The sequence below is a fragment of the Aspergillus multicolor genome, assembly GCF_047715735.1.
Source record: "Aspergillus multicolor strain CBS 133.54 unplaced genomic scaffold BDW74scaffold_57, whole genome shotgun sequence".
NCBI classification, from domain to species: domain Eukaryota; kingdom Fungi; phylum Ascomycota; class Eurotiomycetes; order Eurotiales; family Aspergillaceae; genus Aspergillus; species Aspergillus multicolor.
Genome location: NW_027396008.1, coordinates 17834 through 34522, shown reverse-complemented (window position 1 = coordinate 34522; position 16689 = coordinate 17834). Strand labels below are relative to the sequence as shown.

General features: G+C 53.3%; 8 protein-coding genes across 8 annotated transcripts; 6 read left to right on the top strand and 2 right to left on the bottom strand.

Annotated features, from left to right (window-relative positions):
• Positions 1-443: 443 nt before the first annotated feature.
• Positions 444-1596, top strand: BDW74DRAFT_164182 (uncharacterized protein). The gene has a single exon (XM_073726219.1). The coding sequence runs from the start codon at positions 681-683 to the stop codon at positions 945-947; it is 267 nt and encodes an 88-aa protein (XP_073577712.1). The 5' UTR covers positions 444-680; the 3' UTR covers positions 948-1596.
• A 135-nt stretch (positions 1597-1731) lies between these two features.
• BDW74DRAFT_164179 (aldo/keto reductase family protein) lies at positions 1732-2882 on the top strand. The gene is made up of 3 exons (XM_073726218.1): positions 1732-1875; positions 1922-2324; positions 2376-2882. Exons 1-3 carry the CDS (start codon positions 1749-1751, stop codon positions 2830-2832), a joined length of 987 nt encoding a protein of 328 aa, XP_073577711.1. The 5' UTR covers positions 1732-1748; the 3' UTR covers positions 2833-2882.
• Positions 2883-2941: 59 nt separating this feature from the next.
• BDW74DRAFT_164178 (uncharacterized protein) lies at positions 2942-5016 on the top strand. Its single transcript, XM_073726217.1, has one exon. It carries the CDS (start codon positions 3022-3024, stop codon positions 4942-4944), a length of 1923 nt encoding a protein of 640 aa, XP_073577710.1. The 5' UTR covers positions 2942-3021; the 3' UTR covers positions 4945-5016.
• Positions 5017-5244: 228 nt separating this feature from the next.
• BDW74DRAFT_184172 (aromatic alcohol reductase) lies at positions 5245-6354 on the bottom strand (the record flags this gene model as incomplete). Its single annotated transcript, XM_073730735.1, has 2 exons — positions 5245-6276; positions 6325-6354. The coding sequence occupies 2 exons, from the start codon at positions 6352-6354 to the stop codon at positions 5245-5247; spliced, it is 1062 nt and encodes a 353-aa protein (XP_073577709.1).
• A 1044-nt stretch (positions 6355-7398) lies between these two features.
• BDW74DRAFT_164175 (p23/wos2 family protein) lies at positions 7399-8312 on the top strand. Its single transcript, XM_073726216.1, has 2 exons — positions 7399-7611; positions 7661-8312. The coding sequence occupies exons 1-2, from the start codon at positions 7593-7595 to the stop codon at positions 8011-8013; spliced, it is 372 nt and encodes a 123-aa protein (XP_073577708.1). The 5' UTR covers positions 7399-7592; the 3' UTR covers positions 8014-8312.
• Positions 8313-8605: 293 nt separating this feature from the next.
• BDW74DRAFT_171824 (uncharacterized protein) lies at positions 8606-12070 on the top strand (the record flags this gene model as incomplete). Its single annotated transcript, XM_073727376.1, has 3 exons — positions 8606-9379; positions 9433-9963; positions 10286-12070. 3 exons carry the CDS (start codon positions 8606-8608, stop codon positions 12068-12070), a joined length of 3090 nt encoding a protein of 1029 aa, XP_073577707.1.
• Positions 12071-12239: 169 nt separating this feature from the next.
• On the bottom strand, positions 12240-13158 carry BDW74DRAFT_184169 (uncharacterized protein; the record flags this gene model as incomplete). Its single annotated transcript, XM_073730734.1, has 4 exons — positions 12240-12640; positions 12694-12800; positions 12880-12890; positions 12964-13158. The coding sequence occupies 4 exons, from the start codon at positions 13156-13158 to the stop codon at positions 12240-12242; spliced, it is 714 nt and encodes a 237-aa protein (XP_073577706.1).
• A 937-nt stretch (positions 13159-14095) lies between these two features.
• On the top strand, positions 14096-15592 carry BDW74DRAFT_171823 (uncharacterized protein; the record flags this gene model as incomplete). Its single annotated transcript, XM_073727375.1, has 7 exons — positions 14096-14343; positions 14386-14387; positions 14598-14869; positions 14907-15032; positions 15089-15251; positions 15307-15512; positions 15569-15592. The coding sequence occupies 7 exons, from the start codon at positions 14096-14098 to the stop codon at positions 15590-15592; spliced, it is 1041 nt and encodes a 346-aa protein (XP_073577705.1).
• Positions 15593-16689: the final 1097 nt, after the last annotated feature.

Below are 16689 nucleotides of genomic sequence, written 5' to 3'. Positions count from 1 at the left end.
TATCCCATTCGAGCGCTTCCTGGTGAGCAGGATCTGACAATAGGTCTCAGGATCATCGCAGGGCAGTCGATCCCAGACGTCGCCCAGACGACCCTCGCAACCGTCAGAACTGTCCAAGATTCCAAACCGGCAAGGATAACATCCAGCCGAGCCCTCATCACCGTTTTGACCCGCGGCCGCGTCAAGAGGCTTCTCGCATTCGACGCAAGTCTCCCCATTCTCAGCCTCGACGCAATCTTGTAGGTACTGCTCGCAAGGAGATCCGAGCCCCCCGCCTGCACACACCCAAGCGCACACTTGCAGCCGTATCTCCCTGGAGAAAGTCCAAGTCCAACGCCACCAGCGACGACGAATGGTTACCGAGCAGTGAGGAGAGGTCTGAGACACAGACAGCTGATGATTCGAGTATGTATACCTGGCTTGCCATGAGTGACTGAACTGACTAGAGGTATCTTCAACAGCATTCGCTAGCCCGACTACGTTATTGTTGTCGGAAACACTGTGATAGCCGACATCCATAGCGCACTATCCCCGACATTGTCTGCTGAACATTGGTTACATACAACAGTTAGTACAATCACTTACCATGAACACACAATATCTTTCAACAACATCCACACTGATGCGGCCACCGAGAGCCGCATGTATTATTGGAGCTTGGAAATGACAAGCTCGTCTGTATGATTATGATAGAAGTTGCCCACGCAAATGCATTACATATGGTGACAGTGGAGGCATTGAGATTTTGTAAATTGAATCATGGCTGGACGTCCATCTCGTGTGGCATCTTGTTGTCTTTGGACAATGTAATCATAGTCTGGAGCTTTGCAGCTGCATCAAGCGTTCCATGTTGGATTACTATCATTGTCCAGATTGTTCGCGCAACCGGTTCCCAGTCTGCCTTCCTGTGTCTGCCTCCTTCAGGTTGGTCACCAACAATTCTCTAATTTTATTGGTGAAGTGCAAGATTCCGCACATTGATCCCGGTGTTGTGATCTTGCGGTATTGCCATGAAGAATGGCTTTGCAGTCCAACAACTCGCCTAGACTAGCCGTTTCAAGAGAGCAGCGGAGTCATACCTCCGGTCGAAGGCCATATTGTCTGTAGGTGTCCATCGGCGTAACTCATTTCTGCCCATCCATTCCATACCAGTTGTCCTTATACGGAGAACTTGGGCTTCAGACCTCGTCGTCACAAAGCCCACGCATCCATCCCATCCTCTGGCAATTTCATACTGGTCGGTCGCTTCCCTCTGAGACGCTAACAGGGCTGAAAGTGAAGAGCGTTCTTTTTCGGCTGAGGCTTTCCACACGGTTTCGAATTACGGTGAGGATTGTGTACCTTGGGTTGAAATAACGTATCGAAATGATAGGCCCTTGCTTTGGCGAAGGATGTGTTTGCTCATATTTGTACTTGATAAGTGATGCGCATATATATCTTGGCGGAGGGGTCACTGCAAGGACGGGGCTAGACGGGCCTACCGGCAACACCAGACATAGGTTCCGTTTAGGATACGTCTATCCGACGGGGCAGAGCAAATCAAACCACCGGAAGTAAGAGTCCGGACGCCTCGATGCAGCGGGCTTGCCACAATCTCCGTCAGTGTTGCTGCATGGCTGATCCACTGCTGACTGGAGATAATTGGTGGTTAACTCCGACCGGAGATTTCGCCGGTCGCCCTTAAAATGAATGCCCCTCCCCCGCCTCTGGAGCAAACAACACTTCCAATTGCTGATATCAATATTAACATGGTCCAGATGAATGGAAAGGAAGTCGGCCCTATTGGCTTTGGCCTCATGGGCTTCACGTGGCGGCCGCAGCCTTGTCCCCAGGAACAGGCTTTTGAGACCATGCGGGCTGCTCTACGGAATGGCTGTACGGACTCCTTCTATGGCTCTTGTGCTCTACTAACACTCCGAAGGCACCCTATGGAACGGCGGCGAGTTCTACGGGCCGCCCTCCTACAACAGCCTTGTCCTCCTCGAGCGCTACCTCGAAAAGTACCCCGAAGACGCCGACAAGTTCGTCCTCAACATCAAGGGCGGGATCAACCTGACCACCTTCAAGCCCGATGGCTCGGAGACGAACACGCGACGGACGCTGGACGACAGCATTGCGCAGCTGAAGGGTCGGAAGAAGATCGATCAGTTTGAGTTTGCGCGTCGCGACCAGACTGTGCCTATGGAAGTGACCTTTGGCGTCATGAACGAGTACATCGAGGCTGGCAAGCTTGGTGGTGCTGCGCTGTCGGAAGTTCGTGCTGAGACGATTCATGAGGCTGTCAAGCATACCAAGATCCACGCGGTGGAAGTTGAACTGTCGCTGTAATTATTCCGCAATGATGATGCATGACGCAGCTAATGGGAGCTCCGTAGATTCTCCACCGAGCCCCTCGAGAACGGCGTTGCTGCCGCTTGCCACCAGTACGGCATTCCCCTGGTCGCGTACTCTCCCCTCGGTCGCGGCCTCCTCACCGGCCAGATCAAGAAACTCGAAGACATTCCCGAGGATTCGATGCTGCGCCATTATCCCCGCTTCCAGCCGGACACTTTTGAGATCAACATCCAGCTCGTCCACAAGGTTGAGGAGCTCGCTACGAAGAAGGGATGTACTCCGGCTCAATTCGCGATCAATTGGGTGCGATCGCTCTCCAGGAAACCAGGGATGCCGACCATTATTCCGATTCCTGGAGCGACGACGGTGGAGCGGGTGAACGAGAACAGCAAGGTGGTTGAGTTGACGGACGCGGAGATGGACGAGATCGATGCGATCCTTGGCAAGTTTGAGACGGCGGGCGAGAGATATCCAGAGGGAGTGCCTACTCTTACATAGATACAGATAATAGAATAGATGTCGGAATACTATCATCCGAGTTGCAGAAACTGCGTAGAAAAGTGACAAATAAATTTGCAGGTAGTGATATCATAGCGATGATATCATAGGCAGGTCACCCCCTCCTGCCGTTTATAATACTCGACCACCACTCCTCCATCAAACATCAATCATCAACCAACAATCACAATGGCAGGCTACCATCTCCCAGTCGACCTCAAGCAATTCAAAAAGCTGCAGCTGGACCCCTCCAGCAAGAAGCTGTCCGACCAGCAGAAGAAGGACCTGCTGCACAACATCAACATCTTCCGCGATGCCATCATCGCCTTCACAGCCACCGGCGCTGCCCGCGGTCAGGCTGGCCACACGGGCGGTCCATTTGACACGGCCCCTGAAGTCTGCATCCTGCTCGGCCTGATCAACGCCAAGCCCGACACCTTCTACGACGCCATCTTCGACGAGGCCGGCCACCGCGTCGCGACCCAGTATCTCCTCGCCGCCATTGACGGCAAGATCGAGCCCGACCACCTGCTCAACTACCGCGATGCCAATTCGAAGCTCCCTGGCCACCCTGAGCTTGGCCTCACCCCCGGCGTCAAGTTTAGCTCCGGTCGCTTGGGCCACATGTGGCCGTTGGTCAACGGTATCGCCATGGCTAACAAGGACAAGACCGTTTTCATGCTCGGCTCCGACGGATCACAGCAGGAGGGCAATGATGCCGAGGCGGCGCGTATCGCCGTTGCCAACAACCTCAATGTCAAGCTCTTCCTCGACAACAACGACGTTACCATCGCCGGCCACCCGTCAGAATATCAGAAGGGCTACGAGCTGGAGCGGACACTCAGCGGCCACGGCATGAAGGTCGTTCGCGCTCAGGGTGAGGATATTGACTCGCTCTACGCGGCTGTCATCGATGTCGTCACCAGCAAGGGTCCCGCTGCCGTCGTGGTTGACCGAAAGATGGCTCCTGGTATTGAAGGTATCGAAGGCCAGACCAAGGCTCACGATGTTGTTCCCGTCGACATCGCAAAGAAGTACCTCACTAAGCGTGGTTACTCGGAAGAGTCGCTCGCTTTCTACGACCAGATCAAGGCCACCTCCAACCCGCACCAGTACCAGGGCTCCACCAAGGAGAAGGGTGGCAACCGAGTTATCTTCGGCGAGGCCGTCAACTCTGTCCTCGACGGCCTGAGCAAGGAGGAGGCTGCCCGTCGCGTCATGGTTATTGACTCCGATCTTGAAGGCTCCACCGGTCTCAAGGCCATCCACCAAGAACACCCCGAAGTGTACGTCTCCTCTGGTGTCATGGAGCGCGGCAACTTCTCTGCGGCCGCTGGTTTCGGCTTCGGCAGTGACGGCTCGCGCCAGGGTGTCTTCTCCACCTTCTGCGCGTTTATCGAGATGCTCATCTCCGAAATCACCATGGCCCGTCTCAACGGCTGCAGCGTCCTCTCCCACTTCTCCCACTCCGGCGTTGATGAAATCGCCGACAACACTTGCCACTTTGGTCTCAACGCCTTTTTTGCCGATAACGGTCTTATGGACGCCGAAAACACCGGCCTCTACTTCCCCGCCGACGGCGAGCAGATGAAGGCCGTCGTCAAGGAGGTTTTCTTCCGAAAGGGCCTCCGATTTATCTTCTCCACCCGTTCCAAGGTTCCCTACATCCTCAAGGAGAACAGCGACGAGAAGCTCTTCGGCGGCTCGTACAAGTTCATCCCTGGCAAAGAAGAGTTTATCCGCAAGGGTAAGGCCGGTTACGTTGTGTCGTACGGCGACATGCTCTACCGCTCTCTGGATGCGGTCGAGCGTCTCCGCAAGGAGGGTCTCGACGTTGGTCTTATTAACAAGCCCACGCTCAACGTTGTTGATGAGGAGGCCATTAAGGAGTACGGCTCCTCGCCATTCGTTGTGGTCGTTGAGTCGCTCGCACAGAAGACCAGTCTCGGCTCAAGACTCGGCTCGCACCTCCTTGACCGCGGCCTGACGCCGAAGTACCGCATGATGGGTGCGGTCAAGGAAGGCTGCGGTGGTCTGTTTGAGCAGATCAACGCCCAGGGTCTGGGTCCTGATGACATTGTCCGTGTTATCAAGGACGTTGCGGGAAAATAAAATAGCCAACTTAGCTTACGAGATGTTATGAAATGATGTATGTTAGATATAATGAACTTGGTCTGAACGATACCTTGCATTCTTGAGCCGACTTGTAGTGTAGCATTCTAGTCAGAACTTTGCTGCTTCAAGACGAGGAAGGCATGTCGCTAATCTAAGCCAGTCTTCAATCTGTCATCCAACTGTGGCTCTGCAGCGAGATCCCGCCCCTCTATCGCAGTCCTAGAAGAAAAGCAAAGAAAACGAATAAGCTGTCTAGGGCAGTAAGTTAGGACAGGTAGGCCAAAATCAAATTGCTGTCTAAGCAGGCCATCCCAACCTCTGCTTTGAGGCTGAAAGCTCCGCCTCCCGCCACTCCCTGATAACACGAGCAATAACGCCTCGAACTCCATCAGCATCCAACTCGTCAATCCCCAGCCAGACGTTATCCGTATTGCGGAAATAACCCCCCGCCTTGGCTCCCCACTGCGCGCGATGGATGAAGGGCATCATGCTCTCGCGGTTGAAGACGCCGCTCTTGAGTAGCGAAGTCGCCTTGTTAATCCCCACGTCGAGGTCTGTTTCCGTGATGCTCCAGTCTTCAGTCCCGATTTGCTCTTGTACGAGAGACAGTAGGTCTCGGATAGTGAGCGTTGCCTCCGCGATGCGAATAACGCGGTTCTTGCTCTCTTCTTCTCTTTGCAAAATCGCAACGAGCGCCTTCCCGATCGTCGGTTGGGTGGTCGTGCTGTACATTCTATCTCCGCCATCGTGCAGTGTAGCAGTCCGCAGTCTCACGTCAACGGGGAAAGAATGCGTCAGGCCCCAGTCCAGGAACGCCCCGTTGTACATGATCGTGTAGCTGATTTTGTTTTCAGCTGCGAGACCCTTTAGTAATTCTTGCACGGCGACTTTGCCTTTGTAGGTTGGTGCACCTCTGTTGATCGGGTTGTCGAGGTCCGCGCCGAACTCGGAGGGGATGAACCGCTTTACCCCTGCGGCGACGGAGGCGTGGATTAGGTTCGTTTGCTTTGCGCCGGCTGTGTGTGGGAGGAGGGAGAGGACGGCGTCAACGGAGGTGGCGGCGAGCTGCGTCGTCAGGTCTAGGATTGAGTCGTAGTCTACCTCGACGATGTTGGCTTGGGGGACGGGGCTGCTGGGTTTGCCGTTTGCGTTGTTGGTGTGGCCATGGTCGTTGTTGGTGTTGGCGGGGACAGGGACGAGGACGGGGGTCGTCGTTGCGGATGGGGAGGTAGCGCCGGACTGCGCCTTGGGCCGGCTGAAGATGGCGATGTTGAAAGATCCTGAGGAGGTCAGGGCTGCCAGGATGGGGGGACCGAGATTGCCGGTGGCCTGGTGGATGTTTTAGTGGGATGTTTCGAAAGTAGGAGAGGAACGTACGCCGGCGACGACAACGTTTTTGATTGCCATGTTGAGGTTCTGACACTGGTCGAAATGGGCTAGGGTGAGTTCGGGCTTGATATTCAGATTTGACCGTGGTCGAAAGATACGAATCAGGAGCGGGGGAAGAGGTACAAATGTAGGGCTTAAAATATGTTGGATAGAAGCCGATAGCCAGTGACTCACAGCGACTCCATCATCTGATGCCATTAGCAAAGTTTTTGTGCAGCGTAATCTTTGTTATCAATCTGCGCATCCTCGAAGTTCCTCACCAATGGGGAGCCTTTTCCGCAGCACAAGCTTCGGCGGACAAAGGGTCCATGGTCCATCCTGGGCCCGGGCTCGGAGTTCTTTGCCAGAGGTCAACGGCCGAGAGGGGGGCACGTTTATGAGACCTCCGCTGTTAATGGATTGTGGTAGGGATGGGTCTGCTTGGATGTGTTACTGGACTCCAAGGCTGGTGGTGACATCTTGGATATAGAGTGCGTGCCGTGATAGAAGGTGTGGACTAAGATAACGTAACCTTTTCTGAAACTGTGCTAGAAATGCCGAAGAAAAGCAGGGCCGTGGAGTACAGTTCAGGACGGATGTAAGGTAGTGCTCATTCTGCGCTGCAGAACCATATAGCCGCGGTCCTTACGGTTCGAGGACAGACGGACAGGTTAGCTCTGGAGGACATGGGCAATCGATACTTGACGACTGATACTGTATTGTCTTTTACCAAGCACTCTATACTGACAATCTCTTAGATTTTGTGCGTAGCAATGCTGTGCGGGGTTCAGTGAGCGAAGCTGCTGTTAGCACCCTCAGGATCGAACAGAAGAGAGGCCTCCCTGTCCAAGTACCCACAATAACTGTCGTATATAGACCAATCCGCTACCACGACAGGCGTGGCCTCATGCCGTACTCCTCTATAATCAACTCTGGCAAAGATCCTCAGCTACGCCACATACCTCACCTTACATTGACTATTGACCTGATCGATCTCGCACTAGCTGCGGTGACCAAGATTTGCGACCTGAAATAAGCAAGTCAACCATGGTATCAATCTGACTGGCGGGCGATTGTAGATCACTTGGATTGTTGCATTCGGAGTACGGAGTATCTTGCATCTCGCAAGTCACCAGGCTGGCTTACATAGTGAGAGCGTCATCGACTTGAGATCTTTTAAAGTCGCCGTCTGTCTGTCCTCATTCCTGATCCCTCTCCAATCTTTTCTGCTCAGACCCCGTCTGGGAAGTAACCCACCCAACTGATAATATTCCAAAATGGCTGTTCACCCAGAAGGCATGCCCCCCCTCTCCTTGTTGTATCCATACAACTAACCTACTACCAGTCCTATGGGCCCAGCGCTCCTCTGCAACAGACGAGTCCAAGAACATCGTCTATCTCACTGTCAACCTCCCAGACATCGATGCAAGCACCCTGAAGTATAGTCTCGAAGCCCAGCGCCTCACGTTTGCAGCCATGGCCGGCGATGCCTCGAAGAAAGACTACTCCTTCACGATCGACTTCTATAGCGAGATTATCCCGGAGCAGAGCAGCAAGAACTTATCCAGCAGGCACTTCTACCTCGTCCTTCGCAAGAAGGAGGCAAAGGGGGAATACTGGCCGAGAGTGACGAAGGATAGAACCAAATTTCCCTACATCAAGACGGATTTCTCTAAGGTTCGTCGCGTGTCTGGTTAGTGCTGTGCCGGTACTGTTGGCTAACATCTCGGGATAATAGTGGGTGGACGAAGATGAGCAGAATGGCCTGGGAGAAGGTAGGTACTCTTCGAGTCTCGCCCGCTTTTGTGATAACTGCTTAACCAATTGGCTCTTTAGGAATGAACTTTGAAAAAATGATGCCATCCGGGTCAAAGAACGGGGACTGATTTGGCTTCAGATGATTGATGACCGTCGTCATAGGCGGGCGGGAAACTTGGTCGGTGTTGCGAGTGTAACCATATCTGGTAGGCCAATCTGAGAGTTTGCTCAGATCAAAGTGCGCAGTCAATAGGAGTGATGCATATCGTAGGTCGGCCATTACAAGTATACAGCCCGGCACGTGATGTAGATCCTCAGGCATCATTCGTCATCCCACCTCCCACATCCCGCCGGCTTCCACCGGCTTCCACCGGCTCCTACCTTCAGAAATCCCACAAATCACTCCCATCACTGCTCTGAATGCCAACCACTTCTTTTCATCCTATTGATAGTCGAATCATCGCTTGCCGCCTCCATGATCCGAACAGTCGCTGAATCTTCAGATCAAACTCAAACGCCAACCGTTAGCCGAATGCTTACGTGCGACTATCCCGGCTGCACCGCCCAGTACCGGCGAAAAGAGCACTTGACTCGCCATGCGCGGAAGCACGCTCCGACTGCACAGAGACTGATATGTGAGGAGTGCGACAAGGCGTTCGATCGGACGGACTCGCTGCGTCGCCATCGGCTGCTCCATCGGAGGGAGAGGCAGAACGGCGGCGATGTGCCTCGGACAGTAAAGGCGTGTGATCAGTGTCATGCGAGTAAGACAAGATGTGACGGGACGGATCCTTGCGATATCTGTACGAGGAAACGAAGGAGGTGCACGTTCGATCGGTCGATGAGAGTTGGTGGGCCTGCGCTCACGAGTGGGAACTCGAGTCATGGGCAGTCGCGGGTATCAAGGTCACCTTTGGAGGCGATTGCAAATGACGCTACAAGGACAAATCGACGTCATTCCGTCAGACAAACCACGATAACTGGGCCTGAGATCCAAGACCTGCTCCTCCAACACGAGAACAACCTGCGCGAAAAAGGTCTCCTGGGGACTCCTCCTAGAACGTCCCAGCCCCAGGACCAAGGGAACGATCTGGATATCGACAAATACGTCGCGGTATATTTCTCCTACTTCCACTTTCAATGGCCGATCGTTCACCGGTTCTCGTTCGGAGGAACCAGGATCGAGCCTCAGATCCTGGTACTGGCGCTCGCCATGATTGGACTTTGGGTTACCGGGGAAAAGAGTGCCCGGGAGAGGGCAGAGAGTATGCATGAGAAGCTTCTCGCGCTGCTTGAGAACCGGATGGTGAGCCGGTCTCCCTTTGGTTCAGGCACTAGTTGTATTCTAACTTGGGACAGGACGAGTGGAAGCTTGACCACGAATTCACGAACAAATCGTGGCCCATGAGCACATACCAGACTATCGTCCTGAACATCATCTTCGCTATCATTCGTGACGTCGACAAAGACACTTACGACCGCTGCCGTATTCTCCTCGACGCCATAACGACCACTTGTACAAAAGGCGGCCTTTTTGACTATGCCAACATGCACGCTCTCCTGGAACCCGCCGATTCTGTCCTTTATTCCTGGACATACATGGAAGAGACAAAACGCCTTGCGCTGACCATCTTCAAGCTGAATCACCATTTCAATACTGGCATGCTACGTTTCTCCGATCTCCGATTCGCCCTCCCCGACAGCGGGTATCTGTGGGATGCACCCGAAACGAAAGACTTTTACCGACGATTCCATGCACAGGTTGAGTCGGGAACTCGACCTTGCGTGGAAAATCCACCGCAGTTGATATGCGACATCGTAAGCGATGTTAGAGAGGGTCGCAAGGGGCTTGGGCTGCTTTTCCAGGCCGACAGTTGGTTGGGGTTTGTCGTTCAACAGGCGAGTAGGCTCTGAGAAGTCCTCTGGGATGTACTCGAACGAACCGTCGTACCGATGATTTATTAGCTGTTCAAATCGTGTGGGTCGTGAACATTCGAGCGAGCTGCACCCGCCCACCGGCTTCATTATTAAGCAGTGTTTGTCACCGACGCCCTCTGGGAGTTGGTTAAAGGGAACTTATATCCTTCGAGGGGTAAACTCTACCTGGAAGAGCATCATATTTCGACACCTGGGTATTATGACCAGCCCGTCATTAAGGATCACACAGGTTATACATACTATGGCCGACCACATCTCCCACCGGCCATCGGAGGCCTTGGCTAGGGCTCTATCGCAATTGACAAAAGGCATGAACGTCGGAAAGCATGCATGCGGGCATAGTTATGGCCATCAACCTTATGACTGGTTCCTGCAAATGGATAGCTGGGGACAGCTTGAACTCCTTCGCCAGATCCTGTGCCGGCGCAGTCCCGACCTGAAGATAGCCAAGGACCTCCTGAGCGACATCGACACCGTCCTTTCTTACAAAAAAGGTCACGCTCTGCTCACTCCATCAAGCTCAATATCCCCCCGGATAGTCGTCGACAAGACCAGGATATACGTGTGGAAGGGCGATATTACCGCCTTGACCGACGTGACCGCCATTGTCAACGCCGCAAATTCCGCACTTCTTGGATGCTTCCAGCCTTCACATCGATGCATCGACAATGTGATCCACTCTGCCGCTGGACCTCGTCTGCGCGAAGCTTGCTACGAGTTAATGCTTGAGCAGGGCCACGATGAACCTGTTGGACGAGCAAAAGTGACCCCTGGATTCAACCTCCACGCGCAGTACGTCGTTCATACTGTCGGCCCTGAACTCGGAAACCGTACCACCCCCAGTGAGCTTCACCGGAAGCAGTTGAGCGACTGCTACAAATCGTGCCTGGATGCCGTGGAAGCGCTGCCAGCTCTGGCGGACGGCCGCAAGGTCATTGCGTTCTGCTGCATCTCGACGGGGCTTTTTGCGTTTCCCTCTGATCTTGCTGCGCAGATTGCCATTGATACTGTGACGAGATGGTGTGTTGAGCATCCGGAGACAACCATCACAGACATCATCTTTGATACCTTCCTACAAAAGGACTTCGATCTATACAATGCGAAGATGCAGTCTCTCGGCCTCAATGACGCATCAACGAAAGTTCTACCAGCACTACCAGCAGCAGCACCGAACCCTTCCACCTCAATGTCAACAGCCCGCTCATGGCTCAACGAAGCAGACTACCTCATCATCAGTGCGGGCGCCGGCCTCTCTGCCGCGACAGGACTGGACTATACATCGCCCGATTTGTTCGCGAAGTACTTCCCCGCCTTCCTCCCGCTCGGTCTTCGGCGACTCTACGACGTCTTCGGCTTCAACGGATGGAAATCCCCATTGCAAAAATGGGGATATTACATCCATCACCTGAACATGGTCCGGACGTGGCCTGCTTCGCCTCTCTACGCATCTCTCCTGAAGATGGCTGCTAGCTTCGGAAGTCGGTGTTTTGTCCGTACGTCAAACGCCGATGGGCTGTTCGTTGCAAACGGCTTCCAGCCGTCACGGGTCTCCACGCCCCAGGGCCAATACGCATATCTACAATGTTTCGCCACGTGTCGACGCGAAGCAGTGTTCCCGTCGGCGCCATTCCTGAATGCAGCTCTGCCGCATCTGGACCCGACAACCCAAGAACTCACAGACATCTCTAAGATACCAAGCTGCAAATATTGCGGCGGCGAACTGACCCTCTGCGTCCGCGGCGGAGACTACTTTAACGATTCTCCCTTTCAGGGACAGGAGAGGGAGTATACGCGGTTCCTAGAACATGTCTCCTTCGAAATAGAACGGGGCAAGAAGGCGGTTGTACTTGAGTTGGGGGTTGGACTCAATACGCCGTCCATCCTGAGATGGCCCAACGAGGAGCTTGTCGAGGAAGCTGGGGTCACTGGTGGCATCCGCTTGATTCGGGCTGGGATGGATGCGGCTGGGTGTGTGCCTTGGGAACTTGAGGAGGAGGGGGTTGCTGTTGGCATTTCAGGGGATCTGGGTGTAGTGGTTGGGATGTTGGGTGGTAAATAGACGGGCATTTCTCACTATCTATAACACCTTTCCAGCTTTCAACATTTCCCTCTGACATCTCATTTATATGTTCTGGCTAGAATTGAGCTACACCACCGGACAAGCGTCCTACTTCATCACTGCTAGGACCACTCACCGTCATCAACCCAACTCAACAGCCCCTCAGTGCCTACCAATCCGCATTCCACAACGGCTTCACCCCAAACGCCGACGCATTCGGATCAAACGGCACACACTTGTCGTTATCCTCCGCCGTAAACGTATACACCGCCTCGCTCGTACACTCCGGGTCCGAGTACGCCACAATCTCCCACCCCTCGTTGCCCGTCTGAATACCCGCTGAGTAGTACACCGTCCCGATGCCGCCGGGGTTGATGTAGTAGCAGTCGTTTGGCCCGAGGGAGAGGATTGTTCCGGCGGTCGAGCAGTCTGTGCCGAGGAAGGGGGCGACCAGGGAGAGGGTTAGGTCGAAGGAAGACGGAACGGCGACGGTAGAATCGGCGGGGATGGTGGTGATTTCGCCGGTTTGGTTGGAGAGCAGGTGGCCTTCGTAGTTGGCGATATGTTCCTCTGGGGTTTGGTGGTTAGAGGGGAATCAGAAGAGAGATGGAAAGCGGGTGTACCTAGGTTCAGTGAAGACGCGACATTGGGGTCCCAGTTTCCGCGGCATGTACAGGATAAAGTGCCATCGGAGACGGAGCAGTCGACGCAGGACGCCCCATAGTGGCCGCTGATGAGAGTTGATAAGTACTAGGCTCATGCCCTCTCATAGCTAGGACGGTATAATCTGGTCCAGGAGAAGGACTTACTCTTCAACCCACTACCATATGCGCAGCAAAAGTTAACGACATGCATTCCACAGCAAGTGCACAAGCTATATAGCGTGGACGTACCTCAAGGTTTCCATTGTTGTTCGAGATCTTGTTGTTCAGGAAGACGCTACTGCTGATGGAGGAGCCGCTGCCTGTGGGACAGGTTGCGATCAGCCAGTTATCGTTGAGGCTGATGTCGGTGCACTCGGTGGAGAAGCCCTGGGCTGAGGCCAGACCAGCACCGGCGAGAGCAAGGAGAAGGGACGAGCGGTGCATTGCGAGCTTGGCTGTTTGACCGTGGAAATGTGAAGGAGCTTGCTTCAGAGAGGAGGTATATGGTAGATGCACGAGGAATGTTAGGGCTTTTATACTTTTACGACACAGACATATCGTCGTTGTGTATACAGTCAACCTCTGCATATAGACCATCTCCAACGGAGTTTTCCGTCTGCTCGGCCTTCCATGACTCGAGCATATAACCAACAGTAGGTTGAACTTGCCATTCGTCAAGGCGTATTGGTGGCTGCGCTAGGACTCTTCAAGAGCGGCCCCATTGTTACATTTAATATAGAAGAGTAAGCACTGCCTGGTTATTCCGTTGCATAGGCGGGATAGCACGGATGCTCCTCCAGTTTTCTGAACGCTCTCCTAGTGAAAGAGGCCACGAGTTCTATCAACATTCATTGGAGTCGGAACAAGTACAGCAAATGAGCAGGTGGATTCCGAATCCTAGTCAGCGGTATATATTCACGATCTACGCTTGACTGGATCCTATCTCAGGGTTGCCTGATAATCGAATCAACAACAACACAGGATGCTGGACCCATGTTAATTCATCGTTCTGGACTAACCCGTGAAAAACTTACCCGTTCAGCACGGCATATCGAGACCCTTCGTATAGACTAGGAGTAGCGGAGGATTCGGCCCCCAACACCAACAGGAACCCGCAACGCAGGGCCGCGCTCTTACAAAGCATTTGTTAAGCAAGCGTAAGGAGTAGAAGAGCTCACGCCTGAGCAATCCCAGCTACATTATCGTTCTCGATGTTCATGTTTATGCTTGTGGCTAAACTTGAAACACTCCCATCGCATCATTGGCTGGCCCTTGTGGCCAATCATATCAAGCTGATGTAAGGGCACAGGATGAGACACGTGAGTCGTCTCCTCATCCCCCGGCGCTCCTTCTCCTCCCTTGTGTTGATGTGGAGTCAACAATGAACCGCCTCACCCATCGACTGAGGCAGGTCATCTTCGGGCAATCGCCTTCTCCCATCCGCGGATTCCCCGCGTCAGGCCCAATCATCGACTCCACCCAGAAACTAGAAGAAGAGAAGCTGCCAGGATACGCGCCGGCGCACTTCTATCCTGTCAAGACTGGTGAGGTATTTCGCTCAAGATACCAGGTCGTTGGAAAGCTAGGCTATGGGGGTCACTCCACAGTATGGCTCTGTAGAGATCTCCAGTGAGTTTAACGTCCCCCAAATTTTGATTCTCGACTGAAAAGTAGTAGGGAGCATGCCTACGTGACGATGAAGATATGCGAATACGGCTCCAGCCATGGATAACGAGAACTAGAGGTGTACAAACATCTCAACGAAATCAAGACTAGTGATACAGGCTCGATTCCTGTCCGACGCGCCATCGATGACTTCCAACTCTGCTCCGCTGATACACCTACTCCTACCGATGCTTGGTGCATCTTCTTATGGCAATGAGTTTTGTGTGAGCTACGCCATCGCGCACCCGAGAAGCGACTTCCAGAAGACTTGCTCAAACCGACCCTCATCCACATCCTTCTTGCTCTGGACTTTCTTCATACCGAAGCTAGGATCGTTCATACTGATATTCAGGAGAACAACATCATGGTCGGCGTGAAGGATGAGTCCATCCTTGTCCAATTCGAGGAAGCGGAGAGAATCAGTCCCACCCCTCGCAAGGTCACCGAAAATCGGATGATCTATACCTTTCGAGACCTTGGAATTCCCAAGGTGCATGGTCGTCCCTGTCCTCTCGGACTTCGGCGAGGCTCGCTTCCGTTCTGGTCTAGGCGACCGATGGGAGGATGTACAACCACTGGTTCATCGGGCTCCAGAAGTCGTACTGCGCATTCTGTGGGACGAGAAGATCGATATTTGGAACGTAGGGGTTCTGGTACGTGTAAAGCACGCCTTAACTGTCGTTCTGCAGAAAACTCACTACTCCGATAGGCATGGAATCTTTTCGAGAGGAAGAATCTATTCTATGCCCGCGATGCCAACGGGGAAATTTCAGACAGTCACCACATCGCAGGCATGGTAGCGGTCATGGGCCTTCCACCAAGGGAATTTATTCGAAAGAGCGAGTATGCAAAGAAGTTCTTTGATGGCGAGGGTAGGTTGCGCCTTCCCAGACAGCCGACTCAGCACCACTAATAAAGGACAATCAGGCATTTGGATTGGGACAGCTGAAGTTCCCTCCAGATCTTTGGAGAATTTGGAGAGCAACCTGAGAGATTCATCGCAGAATCTATTTCTCTCCTACATGCGGAAAAAGCTCCAGTGGGAGCTAGCAAAGCGAGCGTCTGCCAAAGAATTACTGGCCGACCCTTGGCTGAATTTAACACAATTCGCTGTGGCCTTCCAGCAAGCTAACGTACGCTTCGAGGACGGGGTTCATAGTACCGACTTTAGCAGTCATCTTGTCGCCAGGTTCTCCTGGAAGAGAACATCTGAGCTTCCTGCATTAGGTAGTCCGGCTCTTGTGCTTGATCAACGCCGCTCACCAGTATATCAACGTAAACTCTTCAATACTGTGGCACTTCTTGGAGCGCGCGAGACTTGGGGCGAATCCATAACTGAGCTGGAAGATGGCTTGCGCTCCACGAGTATGCGTCGTCTCAAATGATTTGTACGGTGTGCATTACGCACAAGGTCATCGGGCCTTAGCCCCCAGCAGGTCAGCAAGCCACGGCCGATGCCTCCTTCAGACCTCCCTGCCATAGCGGTCCGAACCGCGGCCATCCGATACCACATCTCTCTTTCTTCACGGTGTTGGAAAGGGCGTGGTGGAGTGACAACCACAAGCGTGCACAATGGTCATGGGGCAAGCAGGAAAAAGCAAGTATCGTAGCCCGGACAACGCCGCGACTCGCGTCCACAACATCATAACAATCCACAGGTCTCTTTCTTTCGCCTCCATACCTGAATTCTCCCCTCTGACACCTCCAGCGCTTTTTGCAACTATCGACACGCCCATTTCCATCGAACGCTCTCACACACCGGACCCCCGCTAATCTGCGGCGCATTGACGGTCCACCGCGAAGAAGACGTACTTTTTGTATGTGCGGATGGCGGTAGAAGACGCGTCGGATGCCTTGTACATTGGGAAGTTCAAGCAAAGAACTGGACTGCCGCGCTCTCTGGACAATCTAGCCGGGGTAAAGATGATTTACGTTGGTGATGACCTTCCACAACCCAGCCACTCGTCGAATGGGGTATACACCAAAGCACCTAGTATATTCGCTTACGCAGACAACGGCTTCGAAAAAAAGATTTCAGCGGGGGCTTAATACTTTTGAGTATCTGCGAGCGAGACCCCACCCTCACATCGCGGCGTACTACGGATATCAGGTTGGAGCAGACTGGAACATTTAGCTTGTATACCTAGATGGAAATAATCGGAGGGTCCTGATACTATGCCACATTGCTCTTACGGAACGATGGTCTGTCCGGTTATTTCAATTGTTGCGACAATCTGGAATGGGACCAACGATGTCTTACAAGGAGCTTAAGGACCTTTGCCTAATCCCCATGCACAATGCGGCTGCGGT